The sequence below is a fragment of the Rhinatrema bivittatum genome, chromosome 2 (assembly GCF_901001135.1).
Source record: "Rhinatrema bivittatum chromosome 2, aRhiBiv1.1, whole genome shotgun sequence".
NCBI classification, from domain to species: Eukaryota; Metazoa; Chordata; class Amphibia; order Gymnophiona; family Rhinatrematidae; genus Rhinatrema; species Rhinatrema bivittatum.
The window spans coordinates 308,116,487-308,142,830 of NC_042616.1; the positions used below are offsets into that span (position 1 = coordinate 308,116,487).

General features: G+C 42.4%; 1 protein-coding gene across 1 annotated transcript in view; it reads right to left on the bottom strand.

Moving 5' to 3' along the window:
- Positions 1-2,007: 2,007 nt before the first annotated feature.
- Positions 2,008-26,344, bottom strand: part of ULK4 (unc-51 like kinase 4) — a 1,180,200-nt gene continuing 1,155,863 nt past the window's right edge. The window contains exons 36-37 of the mRNA XM_029589702.1: positions 12,556-12,644; positions 2,008-2,840 (exon numbers count right to left, since the gene is read on the bottom strand). Coding sequence (XP_029445562.1) covers positions 2,777-2,840; positions 12,556-12,644 — 153 coding nt within the window. The 3' untranslated portion in view covers positions 2,008-2,776. The remainder of the gene's footprint in view (positions 2,841-12,555; positions 12,645-26,344) is intronic.

Genomic DNA, 26,344 nt, shown 5'->3' on the forward strand with positions numbered 1-26,344 from the left:
CAGCCAGGGCTGGTGTAAGGGTAATTTATAATAATAGATTTTACATGAAAAAGAGCATTCAAAGTACAGTCTTTAAGGTAAAAATATCTGGTTGGTGCCATAGTAGTGTATGTAAATATACATTTTTAATGTTCAAAATATATATTATTTACATACACTACTATGGCACCAACCAGAAAACTATGCAAAAAAGCCACCTGCGGCCATATGGTATTTCAGCTTATTGTGTTGGGTGTGATATACACAGAAATGGAACATTAATGTTGCTGCTCAAAAATTGTCAGTTTAAAAAAATTGTTGCGCACACAATAAAAAAAAATTTGTACACACCTAGTCACTCCTGCTATCGAAGGGAAAAAGCAAGTTTGCTTACCGTAAACGGTGTTTCTGTAGATAGCAGGATGAATTAGCCATGCTGACCCACCCACCTCCCTAGACAGTGCAGGGACTACTCTACACCTTTTTTCTTACCATACACCTCGCTTGGTTACAAGAGACTGAGGAGAGAAACGGAATCGAGCAGGAAGATGACCGCGCAGACGCACAGAGTTAAAACTCTGTCACTATCTGAGAGAAACTCCGGTCGCGTCGATGCTCCCAGACAGCATGGTTAATTCATCCTGCTATCTATGAAAACACTGTTTAAAGTAAGCAAACTTGCTTGTAACCACAGTATGGGCTATTTTTCCCCATGTGTATCACGTTACACTTGTCCACATTAAAATTCTTCTGCCATTTGGATGCTCGGTTTTCTATGAAACTCTCCATTAACACTTAGAAGGATTTTTCCAAATTCAGGAAAGTTTTGAAAATCTTTCTTTTCTGACAAGGCTTTGAATCATAGCATCTTACACTGGAATGGAATTTCTTTCCTTTCTATTGTCTTGCCATCACTTTTTCTGTTTTATTTGCTTTGTAATCCTATGAAGATATTTTCTTATCAGTCTTATGGACTTTTTACAGGCATATTTTCTTGTTTTTGGTATGGCTTTCTTTTTATTTTTCTTTATACAGTGTATAATTTTGTTTTTGTTTTACCATAGTTTGTTTTAGGTTTATGTTGTACCTGTCATGCTTAACATTGTTATCCATGTATTTTTATATCTATTTATTCATTTTATGTTCTATTTAACATTGTACATTGCTTTGATTATATTTAAGAAATGGGATTAATAATCAAATAAAGTAACTAGGAGGTCAATATTCAGAAGTATTTAAATGGATAATGCATAAGTTATCTGGCTAAACGAATATTTGGAAACTCAGCCAGGTATGTTTTAGTTGGTTATCTTATTATCCAGTTAAAATTTAGCCAGATAACTTAGGGGTGTTTCAGGGGGTGTATCAGGAGTTATTTTAGCCAGATAAGTTATCCGGTTAAGTCTGGTTGGCCAAAGCTCTTCCCTAAAGTTAACCGGATAAAGTTAGCTGCCTAATTTTAATAGAGCCAGCTATATTTGATAGGGTGACTACACTATTAAATATACTTCCAAAGTTGGCCAGATAATGGAGAATATGGACCTCTATCTAACTAACGTATGTGCAAAAATTGACCAGCAAAGGAAAGTTACATATTTAAGTTGAAAAAGTGCACATGTGGAAATCCCATCCATCCTCTATTTACTCACGCAAACAAATTCAAGTCACCTCTTAGGGCATCAATTACAGACATACACACCGACAGCCTCCCTCTCATGCAGAGATGACCCATAACTCTTGCCTCTTTATCACACAAATTCACACTCTAGCCCTCTCTCACTCACTCCCTTCCCAACTCCCCACAAAAACAGTCTCATTTTCACTGACATGCAATCTGCCCCATGACTCCTACACACACAAACACATTTTAGATACTTATGCTCAGTATAAAGAATGCGTTTGGAAATGTTGTCTTCCTCAAATTTGTGTATGTAATCATTTTTTTCAACAGCATTAAACAGTATAAAATATTTATAATAAAAAATAAGTGATTATTACAGGGTCAAATAACACACTTGATAATTTCACCATTGGAAAAAATGTTTATTCTTACACATTTAATTGACTATAAAAATTGAAACTGTAATTAATTGCTATGTTAATATGAACACATACATGTTAAAATGATACTTAAATGTAACAGTATTTTCCATAGGTTCTTCCAGGATCACACAATGCAATATAACGTGAACTATTAACCAGTCAGTTCACGTAGCAAGCAATGTTTTAAGTGATGACATATAAAATCTTTCCTTTCTTGCATTTTTCCAAAGGGATGATAAGGTAGACTTGCCACATACACTTGATAGTGGAAAAATAATGCCTGGGGCTGCCAGAGAGATATTGTACTTTATTTATTTAAAGCTTTCATAGACCGGTATTCGTGGGAACATCATATCGGTTTACAAGGAACTTGAAAAGTAGTACATTGAAACAGGGAGCATTAAACTTGGAGGGGGGGATCAACAGAACTTGAAAGGAACAGAGAATATCTAAACTTGCTAATAACAGTTAAAAAATAGCTGGTATGCATATAAAAATGACACTGGGTGAGAATAGAGGGTATACATACAGTGCATTATTAGAGCCTAGAGTAGACTAAGCGTTCTTAGTCTTCTGGTTCACGCAATATATTCCCCATGTTGGTAAGTATCTCCAGCTATGCAGGTGATATTTTCCACTACTGACCTCTGCTGCATATATGTATATTTATTTTCTATGAGAATTATGGTATTGTCCAAGAATAAGCAAACAGCTGGGGGTGTAATTAAAAGTTCTTCTGTTACTCCTCTTCCTTTTAATGCCCGGCTGCTCTGAGAATTTCAAAAGCCAAGGATGCAACAACCGCATCAGCGTGAGAGCTATATATATTTAAAAACAAACAAACAATGGAAACATTAGCCTAGGCAATTTGTCTTAGTGACAACAACATAAAATTCCCATTTTAATTAATCTAATTACTAAATATGGAGAGTACACATTTATTATTAACAACTATCTGGTAACTTCTGTATTAACAGTATTTCTATTATGCATTACTGGATAGAATATGAAAGATATTTCAACAGTGGAGTCAACTGTGATCTATGAAATCATATTCACAATGGAGAAATTACTACTTACCTGATAATTTCCTTTTCTTTAATGAAGACAGGTTAATCCACACCAGTGGGTTATGCACTTCTACCAGCAGATGGAGATGGAGTAAAGCTGATGTCACGGTATAAATACCCCTGCACTGACATCAGCCCACCAGTATTCTCTGCAAAAGGCAACTGTGGACAACTAAACAATACATGAACATAACTATTAATAGACAACCATTTAATCACTCAATTAACAGAAAACACTGAGGTCAGACAAGGAGTATAATATCACTAATCTAGGGATGGATCTGACACTTACCAGCAATCCTTGGAAATGCAGCCACACAGGAGGACAATAGCACCACCATCCGGCAGTCAAGGGCAGGAAGGTGGATTAACCTGTCTTCATTAAAGAAAAGGAAATTATCAGGTAAGTAGTAATTTCTCTTTTCTTAGCATTCAGATGGTTAATCCACACCAGTGGGATGTACCAAAGCTACTCCTGAACAGGGTGGGAGGTTGCCCACAGTCCGATCAACACCGCATGCGTGAGAGCTGCATCCTCCCATACCTACACATCCAGGTGGTAATGCTTGGAAAAGGTGTGTAAGGATGACCATTTCGCAGCTTGACAAATCTCGATGGGAGACAACAATCTAATCTCCCCCCATGACACTACCTGAGCGCTAGTGCAGTGAGCCCTAATCTGACTAGACAACAGATGTTCAGCATCCACATGGCCGTGATAATCTCCTTAATCCAGCGAGCTATCATAGCCTGAGATGCTGGCTCATCCTGTTTACTCCCACTGTGGAACATAGGAAGATGGATCAGCTCTTTGAGAGGTTTAGAAATCTTCAAATACCTCATGATATGCCACTTGATATCCAAGGTCTGTAACAGGTGATATTCATCCACATCTCTCTCCTTGTCCAGTGTAGGCAAGGAAATTGATTAATTCAAGTGAAAATCTGAGACTACCTTCGGTGAAAAGGACGGAACAGTTCACAACTGTACCATCCCCGGAGTTACTTGCAGAAATGGTTCCCAGCAAGACAAGGCCTGTAGTTCAGAAACTCTATGCACAAAACAAACTGCCAACAGAAACACCATCTTTAAGGTAAATAACCTCAAGGTGAGGCTACGTAGTGGTCAAAAGGTGGGACCCACCAGAAAATCCAGAACCAGATTAAGACTCCACAAGGGCACTGGCAACTGTAAGGGAGGACAAAGATGCTTCACCCCTTTTAAGAAACCAGGCCACATCCGGATGGGACGAAAAAGATTCGCCATTCATCTAACCTTGGAAGAGGCAAGAGCCGCCCCCAACCCTGGAGGCTCGTATCCGTCATTATTACTAACCAGTCCAGTGTTCGAAGTGGTACACTCTTCCTTAGATGATTCACTTGCAACCACCACTGCAGTTAGATGATGATCTCCACTGGTAAGTGAAGCTGCATTGAGTAGTTTTGACACTGTGGACTCCAACATGCAAGCAGTGTGCACTGAAGAGGACCCATATGCTCCTTGCCAGTGGAACTGTCTCTAGAGTGGCTTCCATCAATCTGAGCACCTGAAGGTAAGACCATACCATTGGGTGCATTGTTTCTGTCAATAGCCGCACCTGCGTTATCAGTTTCTGAATGCGGCTCTCCGGTAGGAATACCTTGCTTTGCTTCATGTCGAAATGAACACCGAGATACTCTAGTGTCTGGGAAGGCTGAAGATTGCTCTTGGCCAAGTTCACCACTCAACTTAGTTCCTGTAGCAAGGAGATCACCTTGCGTGAGACATGATGGCTCTCTTCCATACTCTTGGCCCAAATTAGCAAATTGTCTAAGTACAGGTGGACCAGAATGCCATCCTTTCTCAACACTGCTGCTACCACCACCATGACCTTGGAGAAGGTTCTGTAGACGCGATGGCCAAGCCAAAGGGTAGTGCTCAAAACTGATAATGTCATCCCAAAACAGTGAAACACAAAAACCACTGATGCTCCAGCTGGATGGGAAAATGCAGGTACGCCTCTGACGAATCTTGAGATGTAAAAACTCCCCTGACTGTACTGCCATTATCACTGAGCATAAGGTTTCCATGCAGAAACAAGTCACTCACAAATGTGACGGTTGACTCCATTGAGATCCAAAATGGGATGAAAGGAAACCTCCTTCTTGGGTACAAGAAAATAAATGGAGTATCGGCCCGTATTTACTTGTGACATGGGCACTGGGATCATGGCCTGCAGGCTGAGGAGCCTCGACAATGTACACTCCACTGCCTGTCTCTTCTGTGGAGAGTTGCAGGGAGACATCATGAAAACATCCTGAGGAACACCAAGAAATTCCAGAGCACATCCTTCTCTTATCACCTTCAGAACCTACTGGTCTGATGTGATCTCAACCCACTACTGATAAAAAAAAAAAAAAAGAATGAGGTGACTCCCATCTCCTGTTCCCAGGGATGGATTGGCACACCTTCATTGAGGGGGGCGGGAGACACTGCGGCTCGAGCCTGCACCCAATCTGGGCTGCCTGGGACGAAAGGACTGAGACTTATCCAAAGGTCGAGCCCTCTGAGAAGCCACTCCTTTGTAGGGTCGAAAATGTTTGAAACCCCTAGCAGGACCTCTCATACCAAACAAGTGTGGTGCCTGCTTTTTTATCCTCTGGTAACAGAGGAACCTGAGACTCACCCCACTTATTGGCCATTTTTTCTAATTCACTCCCAAACAAGAGTGATCCTTTAAAAGGCAATTTTGTAAGATTAGACTTTGATATTGTATTGGCCGACCAATTCCTCAGCCATAGTTGGTGCCTGGCTGCTATCACTGAAGCCACCCTTCTGGCTGAAGTGTGGACTAGATCACAGCCTGCATCTGCCAAAAATGTGGTTGCCGCTTTCATCACTGCCCTAGAATTCGTACCATATTCATTGACTTCCTGAGAGAGAAGCAAGCAAGTGTAAGCCACCAGGGAGCAGCAAGAGGCTATCTGCAAATTCATTGCCATCACCTCAACGGCCTGCTTAAGGATAGCCTCGATTCTCTTATCCTGTGTATCCTTCAATGCCACTCCCCCTTCTACAGGGATTGTTGTCTGCTTCGTGTTGGCACACATCAGCGCATCCACTTTTGGAAAGCACAACTACTGTCTCGCCGCCGGATCCAGGGAGTACAGCACTTTCAAGCCTCATCCCCCTTTAAAATTAGCTTCCGGGGCGCCCAATTCAAAATCAATCAATTCTTGAATATCATCCATAATGGGGAAGAAACATGATGCTTTACGCAAAGATGATCAGAGTATCAACCTGGTGCAGCAGGAAAGGATCCTGTAGCAAGGACCTGCTCTCCAAGTGATGCATTGTCCTCTCGCACTGAGGATGTGTCTCCCAGGGCTACTGCCCAGGAGGGAAGGGTTTGGTCGGCCGTCATAGTTGGTGATTTGATTATTAGGAATGTAGACAGCTGGGTGGTTGGTAGGCGCGAGGATTGCCTGGTAACATGCCTACCTGGTGCGAAGGTGGCGGACCTCACGTGTCACCTGATAGAATTTTAGACAGTGCTGTGGAGGAGCCAGCTGTCATGGTACATGTGGGCACCAATGACATAGAAAAATGTGGGAGGGAAGGTCTGGAAGCCAAAGTTAGGCTCTTAGGTAGAAAGCTGAAATCCAGAACCTCCAGGGTAGCATTCTCTGAAATGCTCCCTGTTCCATGCACAGGTTTCCAGAGGCAGGCAGAGCTCCGGAATCTCAATGCGTGGATGAGCAAAGGTGCAAGGAAGAGGGCCTCAGTTTTGTAAGGAACTGGGGAACCTTTTAGGGAAAAGGGAGTCTTTTCCGAAGGAATGGGCTCCACCTTAATCAAATTAAGAGCTACCACCCAGGAAAGAGATCTAGGCATAATAGTGGATAATACATTGAAATTGTCGGCTCAGTGTACTGCAGCAGTCAAAAAAGCAAACAGAATATTAGGGATTATTAGGACAGGAATGGTGAATAAAACAGAAAATGTCATAATGCCTCTGTATTGCTCCATGGTGAGACCGCACCTTGAATACTGTGTACAATTCTGGTCACCGCAACTCAAAAAAGATATAGTTGCAATGGAGAAGGTACAGAAAAGGGTGACCAAAATGATAAAGGGGATGGAACAGCTCCCCTATAAGGAAAGACTAAAGAGGTTAGGACTGTTCAGCTTGGAGAAGAGACGGCTGGGGGGGGGGAAATGATACGAGGTGTTTAAAATCATGAGAGGTCTAGAACGGGTAAATGTGAATTGGTTATTTACTCTTTTGAATGATAGGACGACTAGGGGGTACTCCATGAAGTTAGCATGTAGCACATTTAAAACTAATTGGAGAAAATTTGTTTTCACTCAACACACAATTAAAAACTGTGGAATTTGTTGCCAGAGGATGTGGTTAGTACAATTAGTGTAGCTGGGTTTAAAAAATGTTTGGGTAAGTTCTTGGAGGAAAAGTCCATTACCTGCTATTAATCAAGTTGACTTAGAAAATAGCCACTGCTATTATAGCATCAGCTACATGGGATAGATTTAGTTTTTGGGTACTTGCCAGGTTCTTATGGCCTGGATTGGCCACTGTTGGAAACAGGATCCTGGGCTTGATGGAACCTTGGTCTGACCCAGTATGGCAATTTCTTATGTTCTTAAGAAATTAAAAGGTCTGTGCTAATTTCTTCCGGCGCTGGGAAAGTGCACAGAAAAGCAGTAAAAACTGCTTTTCTGTGCACCCTCCGACTTAATATCATAGCGATATTAAGTTGGAGGTCCCGAAAAGTAAAAAAAGTAAAAAAAAAAAAATAAAATTTGAATTCGGCCCGTGGCTGTCGGGCCGAAAACTGGACTCTCAATTTTGCTGGCGTCCGTTTTCCGAGCCAGTGACTGTCAACGGGCTCGAGAACCAACGCCGGCAAAATTGAGCGTCTGCTGTCAAACCCGCTGACAGCCACCGCTCCTGTCAAAAAGGAGGTGCTTTGGACTCGCTAGTGTCCCTAGCGCCTCCTTTTCCCTGTTTTTACTGCGTCACCTAATTTAAATACAGAACCGCACACACCGGCGAAGGGCCGGTGTGCGCGCCGGGAGAGCGGGCGTTCGTCAGCTCTCCCGCGGACTTTACTGAATCGGCCTGTATGTTCGGTCGGTTGTGTGACTGTTACCGAGATGAGATATTTTACTAGCATGTAAGCATTTGTATCAGTCTTATTTGTTGAGTTTTCTCAAGAGGACATGCATTGGTGGTAAACTGCAGTCTTTTCATAAGTAGGGCTATTGAGCCTGGAAGTAGAAGGAGTTTGAGTTGCTGTTACTGAGATGACACTAGAACCAGAATATCTTTTTTGTAAGGTGAGTTGTACAGGGAATGCCATAATTCTGCTTTACATCCATTATTTGGGTCAGGGGGTTCCCGTGGATGCAAACTGTACTTTTACATCTAGCCCCGTGACGATTATGGGTCAGTATGTCATGCATGTGAGAACCATCTGTCAGGTGTGTCCTGACAGAAAAAAGGTTGAGAACCACTGTTCTATATGACTCCAATCCCGGAGGAATTTCCCCATTTTCCAGGAAGTAAGAATCACCTTCATCATCCGTGCCATCTGCATCCCTATAAGGGTGACCCGCAACAGGACGAGACGTGCTCCGACGCTTGCCTGCAGCACCATGCGTGCAGGGATCTGCAGCCTGCTATTCTGAACTTTTAGGTTTGACCGGGGCCACCGACTGCGCCTGAAGAAAGAACTGCAGTCCTTGAAAAAATTCCACCCAAGAAAAGGCAGAAGGATCCAGGCCCAAAACCAGGGGGTGTCAGTCCTATATCCACTGAGTTGTGTTTCCTTGTTGACGAACTAGTTAAGGGAGCCCCAAAACCAGGCGAAGCCTCTGGCAGTTTCCCCTTTGGTCCCAATCCTGCATCATGCTGGAAAGGGCGGGGCTCAGAAAATCAGTCAGAGACCATTCTCTCTGAGCCTCCAAGCAGTGCTGACACAAGTTAGGTGGGACGCCAGGCGGTGATGCCCGAATATAGCAAGCAGCCCAAAGGGTAAGGCGCTTAGGCTTTTTTGCTACCAGCATCGTGGATAAACACCTGCTAGCAGTACACACCCTAAAGCATCTGACAATTGTGCGATATGTATTCTATACAGGAACATCGGTATATAAAAATGTTAAAAAATTAAATAAATAATTGTGAGCTTAGTGTGCCTGCACAAGTGAACCTGGACAGAGCGCTCAAAAAATAATCTCTGTCCAATTAGTGCACACTACATGTGCTCAAAATGTAGGCACCGAATACATGGTCCAGATAGGTGCCCACCTGAGTGCCCACCCAGACACACAAGCGTGAACCAATGCAGACTTGTGTGTAGAAAAGTGTGTGAATGCCGCCACATAGCATCTAAGCAAAGCCTGAGAGCGGGGCCTAGCCAAAAAAGGCTGCTAAACCCGCCAAGCTGCTACAACTCTCCAAGCTCCCCCAGAGATGGGAACAGATGTCAGATCAGCACCCCAAGCTTGGAAACCAGAAGGGGAATGAAATTCCTAAAATTAACTCCCCTTCTTTTTTTTTTTCTTTCTATTTTTATCTATTTACTCTACCCGTCCCGGTCGAGTACAGAGTCAGTCTCCAGCTGTGCTGTGTTTGTTTCTCTACAGCTAAGTCCTTGCCAGAAAACCAGCTACTGGACCGATGCACTCTACTGAGGGAGGGATCCGCAGATATCACCTCAGGAAAACTTGACTGAGGGAGGTACCATAAGGTATCACCACAGGAGAGCAGGACAAATTAATTTCCTTCTTTCTCCTTCTAAGTGTTTTTTTTTTAATATAAGCAATTCCCAGAAGGGAGTTGCACTTCCACCATCTGCTGGAGATGGAGAATACTAGCGGGCTGATGTCAGTGCAGGGGTATATATATACCGTAACGTCAGCTTTGCTCTGTCTCCATCTGCTGGTAGAGGTGCATAACTCATTGGTATGGATTAACCTGTCTGAATGCTAAGAAAATCTGCCTTTTAAAAAAATGTTTATTCTGAAAATTAGTCCAAAATCTTAAGGATCTTAAGAACAGTGTCAGTTCTACTTTTCAGTAATTTTTGTTCATAAGGTCAAAAGAATCAATCTTTCAATGCTTATTGTCTGTGCATCTAGTCTCTCACAATTACAGGTCCACAGGAGGGGCTGCAAAATTCAACCTTTGCATGAAATTCCTTATTCTCTGATGAATCACTATAATAAACTGAGAGCTGTTTTGAACTGGAAGCAATGGAGGTGGCAGCTAGTGCATATCTCTCTCCCCCCATCCCCACCCTGTGCTATTATCCCTCCTACCCCAGCCCCAATCCAAGCTGGTGGTCAGAAAAGAACAGTGGTGTGTGCAATGCCTCAGGCTGCTTTCTCTCTGCTGTCTGGGGCAGAAGTGTCATGGTTTGACCCTCACTTTTCAAAGTATGGCCCTGGCAGTGCCGGTGCAAGCGTGTCCAGCTGCCCTAGGCAGTAACGTCATCCCAGCAGCTCTCTCTCGTTCTCTCTATGCTTTACTACCAAGACCCGCCCTGAAATGCACCACAAGCGCCATACTGCACACTTCCTCCCTCCACACCGCCAGTCAACACTGCCGTTCTCAAAAATGTTTCTGCTGCCCTGCCCACTTCCAGCACCCTGGGCGACCACCTACTCTGCCTAATGCTCACACCAGCCCTGGGCAGCAAAGGAAGAGAAAGCGGCCAGAGCAGTCACCACTGTCCTTTTCTGATCACAAAACCTGGATTAGCAGTTGGGATCAAAGGCGAGAGGGAACTATTGTAGAGTAGGAGGGTAAGAGAATGGGTGAGTTGTTTAATGTGTGAGGGGAATGGAGGGGGCTGGAGTGTGCAAGAATGCAGGCCTGGGGGTTATTCAGAGGCCTACTAGGCTTGTGCCTTGGGCAGCCAAATTTTGATGGAGGAAGAGGGCAGGAAATTTCCTGCCTTCTGCTGCCCTGAAATCCTGGTACTTGCACCTTAGCATGCACTCTTCCTACTGCTGCCACCGCTGACTCCTCCTCCTTGACATCGGCTCCAGTGGCGATCCTCACAGCACAGTGAGAATGGGAACTAAGAGTGCGCTCATAGGCCACATCCCTTTGAGCCTCTAGGCGGGGAACAGGGCTTGTGAGCACAGGTTTACTTCCTTTACTGTACAGACTGTAAGTTCTACTGAGCAGGGACTGTCTCTTATATGTGTTTTGTATAATGCTGTGAATCTCAAGTAGCACTATAGAAGTGATAAGCAGTAGTAAACAAAGTGCTCTTAATGTGCGCAGTCCAGCTTCCATATGTTAACAGCACTTTTAACAGGCATACATTAGCTTGTGAGATGTTTACACAAAAACTCTACTAATGAGGTAATGATGTGCAAAACTGCAAAGCTGCTCATTACCTATTAGCACAGCAAAATAGTAGGTGCGCTCACTGCTTTGCAGCCACATTAATGCAAAATAAATGCCTAAATCTCAGGTAGATTAGATAAATTCTTGCGATAACATCCTTAGGTAACATACATCTGCCTCATGTGCATTTCTTTAACATTGACTGTTATCACAGTGTTTATCACACCTACTAATGGCTGATGTTAGAGCACTTTAGTACACTGGATCTATGAGTGCTGTTGACAAGGCAAAAATGAAAAAAAGTGCAGGCCAGCGCTAAAGAATGATGAAAAAAAGGGAAAAACTTGTAAACGTGCCAAAAACCTAACTAAGCTGGTCTAGGTGATTTTATACAAACAGCATGATGTAAAAAAAAAACCCAACAAAACAGGTTCTTGAGCTCTGTAGGCTCACAGAAAGAAAAGCCATTGGAAAAAAAAAACAAACAAACAACTGAGAGAAGCCACTGGACCACATCAGCATGGCAGCTACCATGCCTGGGCAGTGAAAAGCCTTTTGAGAAAGATCTGGAAGAATCAATCTGTTTGGCACCAAGCACAGTCATGTGACCCATCTGTGTGACTCTGACCTGCTTGCCTTCAGAGCACCAAATGCAAACCACACATCAGGAAGTGTTCAGACAGTATTATATGTAATTTGCTCTGTGACTATGCATTTATAAGATCTTCATTTTTAGTATAAGTACTACTCTGAAAACATCTACGGGGGGGGGGGGGGGGGGGGGGGGAATCTGTTTTGCTGCCAGCATGCTCATGAACAATAAGCCAGTATCTGATTAAAAAGAAGAGATCTGAAAGAAAAGAAAAAAAAAAGAAAAAGATTGGGATGTGCAACCTAGCTGTGGCCTCCCACATTTGAGGATCAAAGTATACCGCAACAAAAACACCAAGAAAGCTTTGAATAAAAGGAGTTTTGAGGCAGGAAAGTAATATGAGAAGCTGGTAGTGCTCCTAGTTCAGGTGATTACAAGAGAAGACTGTCTCTGAAGAAAGGGAGGGAGGTGCTCTCAGCCTTGGAAATTCCTGAAAGCCTGGGGGAACTCACCTGGCAGTTTGGGCCAGTGTCTTCAGTGTCTGGATAAGAGCATCCCCGTCATTCTTTAGGCTCTCTAAGTGTTTCTCATTTGAAGTTATCTGGCATGAAAAGAAAGAACAGTTATCAAAGACTTAGTAAGAAAAGCTCTGGGAAGGAAGATGAGTTACCAGCGCATATAGTACAGCTTTAAATAGAATATGAAATTATTTGTGATTTATTTTTTTTTTGCTTATCTATTTGAGGCATTTTATTTTGTCGCAATTAACTTGTGCTCATGGATCCTTCTTCTTGGGGGGTCTTAGTTTCTGTACTTTTGTTTTTAATCTTCTTTTTTTGCCAATTGATATGCATAGATAGATATTTGTTTCAAGATTTTTCTTGAAAATAAATATAAATTGTTAAAAAAAACCAACTGGAATATGAAATGCAGATACTGTAATAAACATCCTTACATCAAACATGCAGCAGGCCATTTTAATACAACTTTCTTGATCCTGCTAGTGTAATGGATCTGTGGAGAATTGAAATTAGTTTTTAATGTGAACATTGATATCCTGCCTTTCCAAAGCATTGCTTGAGGCAGGTCACACGGTTCTCATAATCACTTTTGCATTTTACTCCCATTGCAGATAAAACGTGTCCATTCCCCCCCCCCCCGGTTAACGGTTATAAAGATATTTGTGGACAATCACAGCGTCCACTTTGGGAGTAATTTTGTAACATTATGCATAAAAAAGTCAGCAAACACGCACATACGTTACACCCATTTTGAAAATGGACTGACACACATAAGTCCAATTTGAATGATCCTAGCAAATAAACCTGCACAAGTTGCACCTGCTATATCATCCACGCAAATTTTCTGTGAAAGTTTATGTCCATCATTTTTAAAATGCAAAAGTATGCATACAAGTCAAAACCCTTCCCTATGTCTGCCCCCGGCTGCTCCTCCGCATAGGCCAGGTAAATGTGTGTGCGAACATTATGTATTTGTGTAAGTTTACCTGCACAGCAGGCAGGCAATTTTGTTAAAGGCTATTTCTGCTTGTAAAACACTGTCAGGCCGATGCTATACCGTGCACTGGCTGCAGCGCACGGTTTAATCCGCATTTGGACGTGTGTCCATAACCCCGATGCAAAATGGGGGTTAGCACATCCAATCGTGCGTAGGTAATAGCACTCATCACATGCAAATGCATGTTGATGAGGCTATTATCTATTCCCCCCATACAAAAAAAAAAAAAATGGGCACCTGAGGCACACAGAGCAGGAGGAGCCCAAAAAGAGTACAGAAAAACAGAAAATACTGCTTTTCTGTACTTCCTCTGACTTAATATCATGGCGGTATTGAGTCGGAGTAACTAAAAAAATGTCCCAAAAAAATAATTAAAAAAAAAAAAGTGCCGGTGGTCAGGTAAGGAAAATGGATGCTTTAAAACTGAGCGCCCATTTTCCTAACCGGCTGACAGCCAACTCTTCTGGGCATTCGCTGCCGAGGAGGCGCTAGGGGCGCGCAGTTTCCCCATACACCTCCTTTTTACCGCGGCAGTCCATTTGTAGAGGTGGATTAGCGCGCGTTAAGGGAATGGGTTTTCTCAGGAAAACACATCACTATATATCTTTCCCTCAAAGAAGACAGCAACAACAACAACAAATTATGATTGATTTCTATCAGCACATTTTCCCTCAGTTTTGTGGATAATTGATTGCACTAATGTTCTTTTAAGGGCACCCTCAGGCAATGAGACCACCTTCTGCAACTACAAAGGCTTCCACTCCCTCAATATGCAGGTGGTCTGCAGTGCCAAGGCGATCATTATGGATGAAGTGACTAGGTATTTGGGATCCTGTCACAATGCTATACCCTCTCACAGGAATTCATGAACGCTTCCAGGAAGGTCTCAGAACTCAGGGTTGGCTTCTAAGTAGGTATGCTGCTCTTAGTACAACCACACGGCAATTGACCTTTGCCCTTTTCTCTTTCTTTGTCTCTAGGTGGTCTTTTTGCTTTGGCCCAGGAGACCCATTCCAGTCTCTACTAGGGGACAGCCTCACTGACTATCAGCATGGGATATCTCACTTGGCTCCTCTACAACCCAGAAAATGTCTGTAAGATCTTTCTAGCCTGCTGCATACTTCATAATCTGGCCAAAAGCCTGCCTCCTCCAGGGGGGGCCCAATGATGAAGATGATGATGATGAGGCATTCAACCTGAGTGAGGAGAAATTGCAGGAGATCCATCGTCAGACTCAACAGCAGTCTGTAGAGGAAAGGAACACTCTGATACTTTTCAAAGGTGAAGGAGTATAGCAAACACATTCATTTTTTTCTGAGTCTTCCTCTCCTTTTGGGGCTGACTGTGGTCCCCAGGACTGCCCAATTCTGGTGCCTTTCACAATGGCATATGGCCACTCTCAGTGCCTTTGGAGGCCATAGACACTGATGGCAGTGGCAAGGGGTGATAGTTGCAAGAGGGCTCCAGAGGGGAGAGGTCTCCTGAAAACTGATGTTTGGGAAGCCAGAGGATGAAGGGCTGGCAGCACTGGTGTGCTTTTCCATTTCAGCTGGTGTACACAATGAGGCTATCCTCATAACAGCAGAGGGGGATGTCCCCACCTATGTCATTTGAGGTGGGGGTGGGGGGGGGATATTTTCTTTGAAGAGATAAAGGTTTTGGTGAAGGAGGAAACCTTCAAGATGATGGAACCAAATGAGTGGGCATCCAAATGACAGATGAAATTTAATGTGGATAAGTGCAAGGTGATGCATATAGGGAAAAATAACCCATGCTATAGTTACACAATGTTAGGTTCCATATTAGGAGCTACCACCCAAGAAAGAGATCTAGGCGTCATAGTGGATAACACATTGAAATCGTCGGTTCAGTGTGCTGTGGCAGTCAAAAAAGCAAACAATGTTGGGAATAGTGAATAAATAAATAAATAATTAGAAATAATTAGAAAGGGAATTAGCAGAAACATGACTAAAATGGAAAATGTCATAATATGCCTCTTTATTGCTCCATGGTGAGACCACACCTTGAATACTGTGTACAATTCTGGTTGCCCCATCTCAAAAAAGATATAGTTGCGATGGAGAAGGTACAGAGAAGGGAGACCAAAATGATAAAGGGGAATGGAACAGCTCCCCTATGAGGAAAGGCTGAAGAGGTTAGGGCTGTTCAGCTTGGAGAAGACACGGTTGAGGGGGGGGATATGATAGAGGTCTTTAAAATCATGAGAGGTCTAGAACAGGTAAATGTGAATCGATTATTTACTCTTTCGGATAATAGAAGGACTAGGGGGCACTCCATGAAATTAGCATGTAGCACATTTAAAACTAATCAGAGAAAGTTCTTTTTAACTCAGCGCACAAACTCTGGAATTTGTTGCCAGGGGATGTGGTTAGTGCAGTTAATTTAGCTGGGTTTAAAAAAGGTTTGGATAAGTTCTTGGAGAAGTCCATTACCTGCTATTAATTAAGTTGACTTAGAAAATAGCCACTGCTATTACTAGCATCAGTAGCATGGGATAGACTTAGGTTTTGGGTACTTGCCAGGTTCTTATGGCCTGGATTGGCCACTGTTGGAAACAGGATGCTGGGCTTGATGAACCCTTGGTCTGACCCAGTATGGCATGTTCTTATGAGTAGGAACCAGCAGTATTGGCGGTGTTAGACACACGAGGGAAATTTCTCATTTGGCTGATGAAAGTACAGCAGATGGAGGATCCTACCATGGTGGTGGTGATGGTACAAATGAAGGTGGAGTATGAATCCAGGGGCTTTGTGGCTGCCAATGAGTGTTCCATGCTGGCTGTGGCTGCCATGGAGGCATTTGCTAGAACATCTCCCTCAAGTCAGAAGTCATGGACTACAATTCCTCCTGTAGCATCTGATCAAGACCCTGCATCTCCTTTCTTACACCCTGCATCTCTTCCTTCACCACTTTATTGAAGCCCTGTATGTTCTGCCTTAGGCCTACCAGCAGGTCTGCCACTCATTCATTTTGGAGCAGCATGCAGCTCTCGGCTGGAATGAAAGGCACCTTTTCATCAGCTCTTGGAGAAAAATTGGTCTCTTCCATGTCTCTGGCTTCCCTCCCATCAACAAAGACAGGAATATGATCCACGAAAATGGCCATGGTCGTGCGATAAAAACGTTATCCCCCTCTAATGCAAAAAAAGGTGTAGTTATTTCTGACATTAAATCCCAAGCTAGACTCCATTTAACATGCACTGGGGCCCTAACGCATTTTGATAAATGACCCTGTTTCATCTTACAATTACATCATTAAATGTCTCTTAAAATGCATACTTAATTCACTAAATATGGCAAAAGAATACCTGCTGTTCTTGAGAACTATTTTATTGATAGCTGTCAACATTAAGTGGAAAAATAAAAAGAATCTTGCCAATTGCTTGATGTGAAATGTTGAAAAGTGATAACTTGAGCTTTTTATATGACTATACTGATTTGCCAATGACAAGAGATGATGTATAGAGAACAAAACAAAAAATCAGCAATGAATGATCTGCTTCCATGAAAGATTTACTAAATTATACAAAACATGAGGTTTTTTTTCTCAGTCATTTTATTAAAATTAAGATGTAAATGGTTTTCTTCTCTTTTTCTGTTACATAATGTTCGAGAATTAGTTCCATGTGCATGCTGGTTGTATGCTGCTAGAAGTTCATAATAAACATTTTACCATTGCTTTTGGAACATTCTTTTTTGTTGGTGATGAAAGAAATTTCTAGAGCTTGATTTCACTGAACCTCGTAGCATGGCTTGGTTAATAAACTATTGCAAGGGCATGGAACCCTCGAGTATTAGTGAATATTTATCAATAAACATCTCTTGCTTATTATAGGATAATCTCCCTAAAAAACAAATGACATTTTGTTAAAATTAGTGTATGTTTGAAAAACTGAAAAAAACAAACAAACCCCAATCCATTTTTAGGCACATGCCTATTCGCTTCACCGTATCTGTTCATCTGTCTGTCTGTATGTAGTTGTTAGTCATTTATCGCAAGAACACATCTATGTGTGCTACGTGGCTAGCATGTAGCTGCCCAACTTATTTCTAATAATGCAATAGGACTTAATTACACGCACTCTTCTAATTAAACTGATTTTCTCAGTTAGCTTCCTTCCCAAGACAACTAGTTTCTTAGATGAGAAATATATTTACATAATCAGGGGAAGAAATTACAGGAAAGCAATTAGGGAAGAGCATATCAGATTGTATTACCTTATCAGATAAAGTATGAGATCTGTTGTTCTTTACATGGTCTGTCTTTCATTATTGTTTGGAAAACCTTCTGGTGATCAATGCTGATTTCAGAATAATATCTATTACAGAAACCAGGGGTTCCTTCTAAAATGGTTGAGTACAGAACAGGTATAATTAGCATTTCTTTTAAGTCTCAATCATATGATCTCTCCCTTAAAGCAGCAGCTTAGTTTAGCTGAAAAAAATCAGGAAGCTGCTATGCAAACAACTTATTCCCTGAATAAGTTGGGAGGGAAGCAGTACATTACTAAATATTGAAAGCAAAAATATCTTGATGTCATGTTGCAAAAGTACCGCAGCTTTGGTAGATACTGTACCTGCAGTGAAAGAAAATACATCTTTGTAAAGCAGCAGTACTACCTGAGTTTTTCAAAATATCAGCTTTCCTGTTCCTTGGCTTTCTGTATCCTGTTTTATTTTCTGACCAACTGTTTCTTTAACCAGCTTTGACATTTTAGGGAAAAAAGTTGATATATTCTAGCTTTTAAAAGCCTTCTTCACGGAGGATTTTTTGGGTTGTTTATGCTGTATCCATATATATGATAGAGGTAATTCTCAAAGAATCACACACAGGTTGCACATGTAAGATTAGTATATAGATGTATAAGTAGCATACACACACCTATATGCTATTTTATAAACCTCATGAGAACATGTGTACTTGGCAGTGTCGCCCCTAAACATGAAGAGGGAAAAAAAGGAGCTGTTGAGGGGTATTCTGGAACACTCTACTGCTGCTCTTTCAGCTCCCTACTCCATCCTCGGGAGCTTTTCACTCACTATCAAGGGCTGGAACCTATTTCTGTTGACTGTGCCACTTGCTGTGAAGAATAATCCGCAGCTCCCCTTGAGCCGTGAGGGTTTTCACGTCCCACCCCCTCTGGTGACATCATCATGAGGGCGCCAGCATAGGGGCCCAGCATGACACCAGAGGTGCCGTGCACCGGTGCGTCGTGCGCCGAAGGAGCGCGACATAGAGACATGCCCCTTTGTGCACCCCTTCGTGCATCACCTACATGCATTGAATCACAATTTTCTCCACGCTATCAAGATTTTCGCTTACCGACTGTTGTAAGTTACATCTTAATATTGCTCTTGTTTTATTTTTTCTCTCTGTATTCTTCTCATATATACTGATATTTTTTTCCCCTGTGCAAAATGCAAATCTAAACAATTACCGGTAATGGAAGATATGGTGATTTAAATACACATCGTTGTAAACCTTATCCTTTTCAAAAATCTTTGATTACCATGACACCTACTTTTAAAAATACCACTTTAATACTTCCATTTCTCTCCTAATCATAAATGCTCACGCCATAAGGAAAAAAGTTCCAATTATACATGATCTAATCTCATTATATTTACCTGATGCCGTCTTAATTTCTGAGACTTGGCTGTTTGATTATAACCACATAACTTTGAGTACTATCTGTCCTGAGGATTACATTCCCTTTTCAGAACCACCCCGCAACCGAAGGGGAGGTTTACTTATTATAAAAGCTTCTCTGCAACCTTACAGAAAAACCCTGACTTCGATATATCCATATGAATTGATGCTTGTTTCTTCCACTATTGCAAATTTCTGTACTGTTCATTGTCCCCCTGGTTACTTACCAACGATCTATCTCCTCTCCTAGAATCCTTGACTACTTTACCAGTAGATTTATCTAACACCATACTTGTGGGCGATTTCAATCTTCACTTCAATTCCAAACCCCTTCCACGTGCAGTCTTGCTTTTACTCAAGGCCTTACAAGTTCTAGGTTGGGCAGATCTCTTTGCTGGACAGAATTATCTGTTTTTTTAAAAATAAGATGACAGCTGAAAAGTCTGATTAAACTGACAGCTCTATCAGGGGGAATCCCAGGTATTAATTGCACTATAATGCATTTAGGGGTTGATTTTAAAGGAGCGAACTGGGAAGGAACTTCCCTACACCCCCTACCTGGTCTTCCTACCTTTTCCCTTCTCCTCCCCTACTCCTAAACCCTCCCTAACTTTTCTAACTTTTTTTGTCTTTTTATTTACATGCTCTAATGAGCACACGTAAGTTCCGTGTGCAGGCCCGCTGCCTGCGTATGCTTCCCCAGGACCAGGGCCTAATGGCTACGGTCCCAGCCGGTCCCCTCCCTGCCCCTCCTCGCCCAGACCACGACCACCCAGCCCGCACTTTTTCCCTCGGCTGACACTTCTGCACAAACTGGGGTTTCCACGCGTGGCCGGGCCCATTGTAAAATGCACATGGCACACGCAAGACCTGGCCATGCGGGTAAACCCCGAAATTTACTGCATGTGGCCATTTTAAAATCCGGGCTTTAATGAACAGTATTCATGAAGGAAAACCTTATGGGTAGCTTTTTTCTGAGTGAGCGATCACAAGAGAGAAAGGACAACATCTCAGCATGACCCAAGAAAAATGCAAGTTAATGAATTAATAAAAGTAAAGCACGATTTGATTGATCTTCTCCCCTTACTTTTTTAAAACCATTGCAAATTTAAAGGTGAATTTTAAAAGCCCAGCATGCCAGCTAAGCCTAGAGATAGGCATACAAGTCAGGCCGGCGCATGCCCAGTGGATTTTAAAAGCTGCCTGAACATGCATTACTTGCTGCTACGCGCACAAATGAAAAATTCCAAAAAAAGGGGCGGGGTCTGGACATGACCTGGGCGTGCCTGGATTTCACATTGAAATCTGTGCATAAATACTTATGTGCACAGGTGCGAGCTGGAGTTCCCTGCTGAGTCACTTGTCTTCCGCAATGGATGATGTGCAAGTTATAAAATAAAGACAAATAGATCGGTGAGGTTTTAAGGGTCGGGCTAACAGGGGAGAAGGGAGGCTCTTAAACTAGAGGGGTTTAGAAGTTCTATTCCAAACCTGGGCGAACTGGGGAAACTGGTACTGTCGTCAGCGTGCTTGTCTTTTAAACTCCCCCCCCACGTACGTGGGATTTGCGAGGATAGGCACGCGTCCGCTTAAAATTGCCTCACACATCTGCGCACGGTCAAGCTATTTTATAACATGTGCGTTTGTTATAAACTGGCCAAGTCTCTGGGTACGAGCTGATGAACACGTGCACATGTGCGCCCATGCGCTTGTATATAAGTTACTGTCATATAATACATTTAAAGATCCATTAATAATTTCAGAACTATCAATACTTCTGCAGTTACTATGCCTGCTTAATGCTGTTTCAAATGCTTGTATGATTTGAAATCTGATTTCATGTGCTCTTTATGGTGCATGCTCGAGTCACTGCATGGCTGTTGTACCTGCTTTCTGTGCTAGGGTACAGCTAGCTTTTTTGTAACTAAAGGTGATCATTCATCTGCATGAATGTAATAAGTTTTTCCTCTTGGGTGTATCTTTACCATCTTAATTTTTTGTTTCTTGGGAAACTAGGATGTTGCTTTCTAGTGCTGATCATTGTTGTTGCGCATATTCATGGGTTCTTTGTTGTAGGGCTCACTTTCATATCACTTGGTTACCCGGTTGGATATCACAAGGTGGGTTTTTTGTTTTTACCCTTTTTCACTCTCCAGAAGGTATTCCTGGTTGGCTCAGGGGAACCCCTACTGGTCTGAGCTCTGTAGGCGGGTATCCTCATTGGCTGGCAGGGACTTACTCCATAGTGACAGCTGAATTCCCTTCCTTACCAGCCTTAAGTGCAAGACATCTCTGGTATTCTCAGACCTCACCAGCCCTGATGGATGGGAGATCCAAAACTGGATCTCCTGCATTGCAGTATGCAGTGCTATCGCCTGAACCACAGTGCCAGCACCATCAGAGGTTACATTTAGGTTTTTTTGACGTTCTGAGATTTGGCTCGCATTCTGATATATTTTCCTGTTTCTGTTTCCTGCCTGGCCCATTTCCTTCATTTGTCTACTTACTCTTCTTCTCTAAAGTACTAAACTTCTCTAAAGTACTAAACCATCAGCCAGCATACAAGAGACTACAAGTTTTATTTTTTTAATGTTAGTGATTTTATTTATTTATCTCTTGTCTTTTCACTGGTAGCTCAAGGTGAGTTATATTCAGGTACTGTAGGTATTTCCCTGTCCCCATAAGTGCTTACAAGCTAAGGGCCTTATTTACTTAGCCATGACATTTTTCGTGGAGGGAAAAATTCTGCGGGACTTACAAAGCAGTGGTAATTGTCACTGCTGCTTTGTGAATCCTGTGGTATTTTCCCTTGCAGTGAAATACCGCAGTGATATAAAGGGCCCATAACAATCATGCTTGGATGCTCTGGGACTGCAGGGCCACCCTGTGTTAAAGGGGTCAATGGCACCATATAACCCCTCTCCCCCATGACGGATAAAAAATCCTGGGGATCTCTATAGACCCTATGCACTCCCCTCCACCTCTGAAGGCAGCCATAGTAAAAAAAAAACCCCAAAAAACACCCCCGCCCCCCAAAAAAAAAAACTTTTCATAGGTTGGTTGGTCCAAACCACCAACTTCCCCCCTTCAAGTTATTTTAGATCCCCCTCCCAACACTTACATTTGAAGCCAAAATGGTATAGTAGGGGCCCAGAGCATCCCATAGGCTCTGGGCTGGATGGCAGCCATTTTTCAAAATGGCACCTGTCAGCTGGGCCAAGCTTTTGCTCCTATCAAATGAAGGGGCAGCTGATGCCATTTTGAAAAATGGCCACCACCAGGCCTGGAACCACTACGTCACTATGGCTTCAAATATATGTGCTGGGAGGGGTCCAGAAGCTTCAGGGGGCTGAAGATTAATGTGACAGGGAAGGTTTGATGGTGGGGCCGGGCCTGACCTGTGAAAAATATATATATATATTTTTTTACACTATGGCTGCCTCCAGAGTGACAGAAGGGGGTGGGACAAGGAGTCTATGGAAACCCCCTGGTTTGTTTGTTTTTTAATCTACCTCGGGGGGGGGGGGATATTTAGGACTATTGGCCCCTTTAAAAATGGCTTTGGGAGCATGATGGAGCATCATCTTGAAATATACGGAATTGTTTGAAGCCCATGTCCCTCCCGACGCAGCTACGGCGAAACACGAGTCCGTGTCGGGGGACCCGATCCTTTGTAATCTTCAACAGTGGAGTTGCCGATATATAAATCGTATAAAGATTCAATAAAAAATGAATTAGAAATACTTTGGACTAAGCTACACTTTTTGCACTTGTGATATTTATGTGACATTGATGTTAAGTACAATTTTTTGCTCAAGATATCTCTGGAATAGTCCTCTGTTATGCCATTTAAATGCACTAAATAGCCAGTAGTCCTTAGGAAATGACCCCCTAAGTTTGTACTTGAGGCTATGATATCTTTTTCTATAAATGAAAATTTTGTGGTGTAAGATATGTTTTGTGTTGAACTATGTATGATAAAATATGTATGAGTAAAGACCTCTCAGTAAAGATGATGAATATAGTAACTAGGGATCTTTGTTTTCAGTTTTGATTTTATTTTTCCTGGGAATTTATCAGTGTTTGTTACAAGCAATAAAAATAGGAGAAAATTAGTTGACTGCCTCATTAGTAGGTAGGGACAAGCTTGGCACAGACATCATTGATGGTTGATGATGAACAGACCAGGAACAGCAAATCTGGGCTTCAGTAGCTTACCAAAGTGCTGGAGGTAGTCTATAAACAACAATGTGTCTAGGCGAGTGATGTGCTGTGTTATCCTCTGTCTATATCTGTCTGAGGGTGATGCTAGGCTCATATCTTTCTTACCACACCAATGCATACACCATTATCCCAAATTGGCTTTTGATATAAGCAATCCTGTTCTTCCATTCTTTACGATGGATGATACAACTGTGCTAATGTGTATGTGGGGATAAAATGGCATGACTCATTGTAATCAAACATTCTACCTTGGCCAGACACTGCTTATTCCGTCGATCGAGAGGGGTGTGTGGTGTCCGAGCTCATATATGCTGTGCCACTTTGCCGGATGAGTGCATATCTGCCTGTAATGAACCTCTCCCCTTCCCCCAGCATCTGAGGCTCTTCCATCCAATACCTGGAGTGGGCCTATTTGTATTTGTATTGGGAGGTATGCCTGGTTGGAAGAGCTTCAGCTCCTGGGGAGGCTGTGATGTTTGAGGGGGGATTTAGATGATGTAAACTTATTTTGGAGAGGACAAATGGTGCCATCATGCCAGGTACTTTCATGTTCACCAGATGAATGGGTTGGGGGAGAGGTCTGAGCTAGCAGGTTGATGAAATCTGTGAGTGGGGGCAGGCCGTAGATCTTGTGAAGATGGTGTAGGATCCTGAGGCACAGATAGAGTAGCATAGACAGGCTGAAGAATGGTAGTGCCCCGTGGAACCTTCAGTAAGATGATAGAAGTTGGAGAATGTACTCACACAAGGAAGTCCCAGCAGAGATACCCGAGGAGCGGGTCAGGAAGTCCCAGGCAGGAGGGACCTCTGAGGAGTGGATAGCCAAGACGTGGAAGAGCCCCTGATGAGCGGGTACTCAGAGCGTCCGAATGCCGGGAGAAGAGTCTGGGACAGAAGATCCAAGTTAGAGCGGATTTAAAAAGTGAGAAAACTCCTTGCTAACTTGTCTTAGCAATGGGCCAGTCAGTATAAGTACACTAGCGGTGTTGACATCATCGGGAGGGGATGCCACCGAGGTTCCCGCCATAACGTATTCATAAGGAGGCCCTGTGCGCACGCACCTAGGTGATGCCGGAAGTAAGATGACGGTCGGCAGCACCCACACTGTCCCGGGGACACCCGGGAAGTTGGTGTTGGCTGGCGGAGACCGCCATTCTCCCAATGATTGATGGTGCAGGGAAAAAAGAGATGAGCAAGAGAGGTCGCAGCCGTCTACGACTGATGGGCGTAACAGGAAGGCGTTGACAAATCATCTGTCTCCTCTTCTTTCATGTTCTGAATAACTTTCAGATCAGGCTTATTATCTTTTTTTTTTTTTTTTTTAATCTTGAATATCTGATTTTGTTTTCAGATATTTGTCCTTCAGTAGTGATAAAGAATTTGGGTAAAGTATTACAAACAGAGAACACCATAGCAGCTAAAGGCCACAGTACTCATTTTGTCTTAGTAATCTGCTTTATCCCTGGCTTTATGCAGCCTTCTCCCCATTAACAACTCTCTGTGCTTTTCCAAAGCTTTTAAAAACGCTGATAGTTTTAACCTTCACATTATTTCGCCACATATTATGAAAGAAAACTAGTATCATGTTTCAACAATTACAGCTCTGCCTTTGTAGAAAAGAGAGACTATACAAGGTTAGAAAATAACTTATCATCCAGTCTTGTGGCATGGTGGTAATGTTATTGCTCAACCAATGGAGATCAGATACAAAGCCGAAGGGATGCACTTGCTACCTCTAGGGCATATAGGTACCTATGAACCACACTGGCATGGGAAGTCATTGAATGGTTTTCACTCAGAGGAAGGTTCTGTTCCAACCTTTTACCAGCAGAGGATCACAGTTTGCTCAGCATGATCATTAGGAAATTATTAAATACAAGAGAAGGAAGAAAGGAAAAGAAGCAAATAACTTTAACCAGGAAACTTTGTGTTCTATACTTCTGCTTTCGTATCCTTTTGAAAGTACTATGCACTTGTCCCTTGAATATATGATGGAGTAGTAAAGGAAGGAATGGAAGCAACTTCTTCTGATAGGTTAAGTTCCCTAGATCTTGGCACTTAACAAAATAAACTGTATGAAAGGCAATTCTTTCTCAATAATTCAGTATTCACATGAAAAACAAAAGACTGCAATTTGCAATAAGCTGTACATCAAAAACACTGTTCTTCCTTTCAGACAAATTTTAGCAGTAATGTTATGCAATTTTTTTCAAACATTGTTCCTCCTGTCTGATTTTTATGTATTATGTGCTAGGGATTCATTAAGTTGCAAAGAAATGATTTGCAAATCTCTTTTATAATAGTTTAAATTTATTATGCAGGGTTATTACAACACAAGTTCAATGACTTATAATCAGTAGATGTTCCTTTAATTAAAAAATGTAATTAAATCTCATGGTAATTGTATATTCATTACAATTTAATACAAATTTTAAAATTGCTTTTTTTTTTTTATGAAGCTTAATAACATCTTTCTTCTGTTTAATTCTATTAAGAGAAGATGAGTCATAAAGTAAACCATAATTGATATGTAAATACTATTATTCCCCCCCCAAAATAGGATATCTGTTCCGGTAATACGGCAGTGCTACAGACAATTGCATTTATTTAACATGCAGGAGAAGAAATAAAACAAAGTTCACTGGGCCCCAAGCTCAGGCTGCAGTGCAACATCGAATATTTGGGTTCAAGTTTCCTGTTTGATGGGCCAGCTGGGGTTGGACGTGCAACTGTTGGGAACGAGGGAATACAGTAACATAGTAAATGATGGTAGATAAAGACCAAAATGATCCAGCCAGTCTGTCCAGTAGATATTCATCCAATTTAGATATATGTATACAGAAAATCCCTTATGTAACCCAACACCAACTCCATCACACCCCCCCCCCC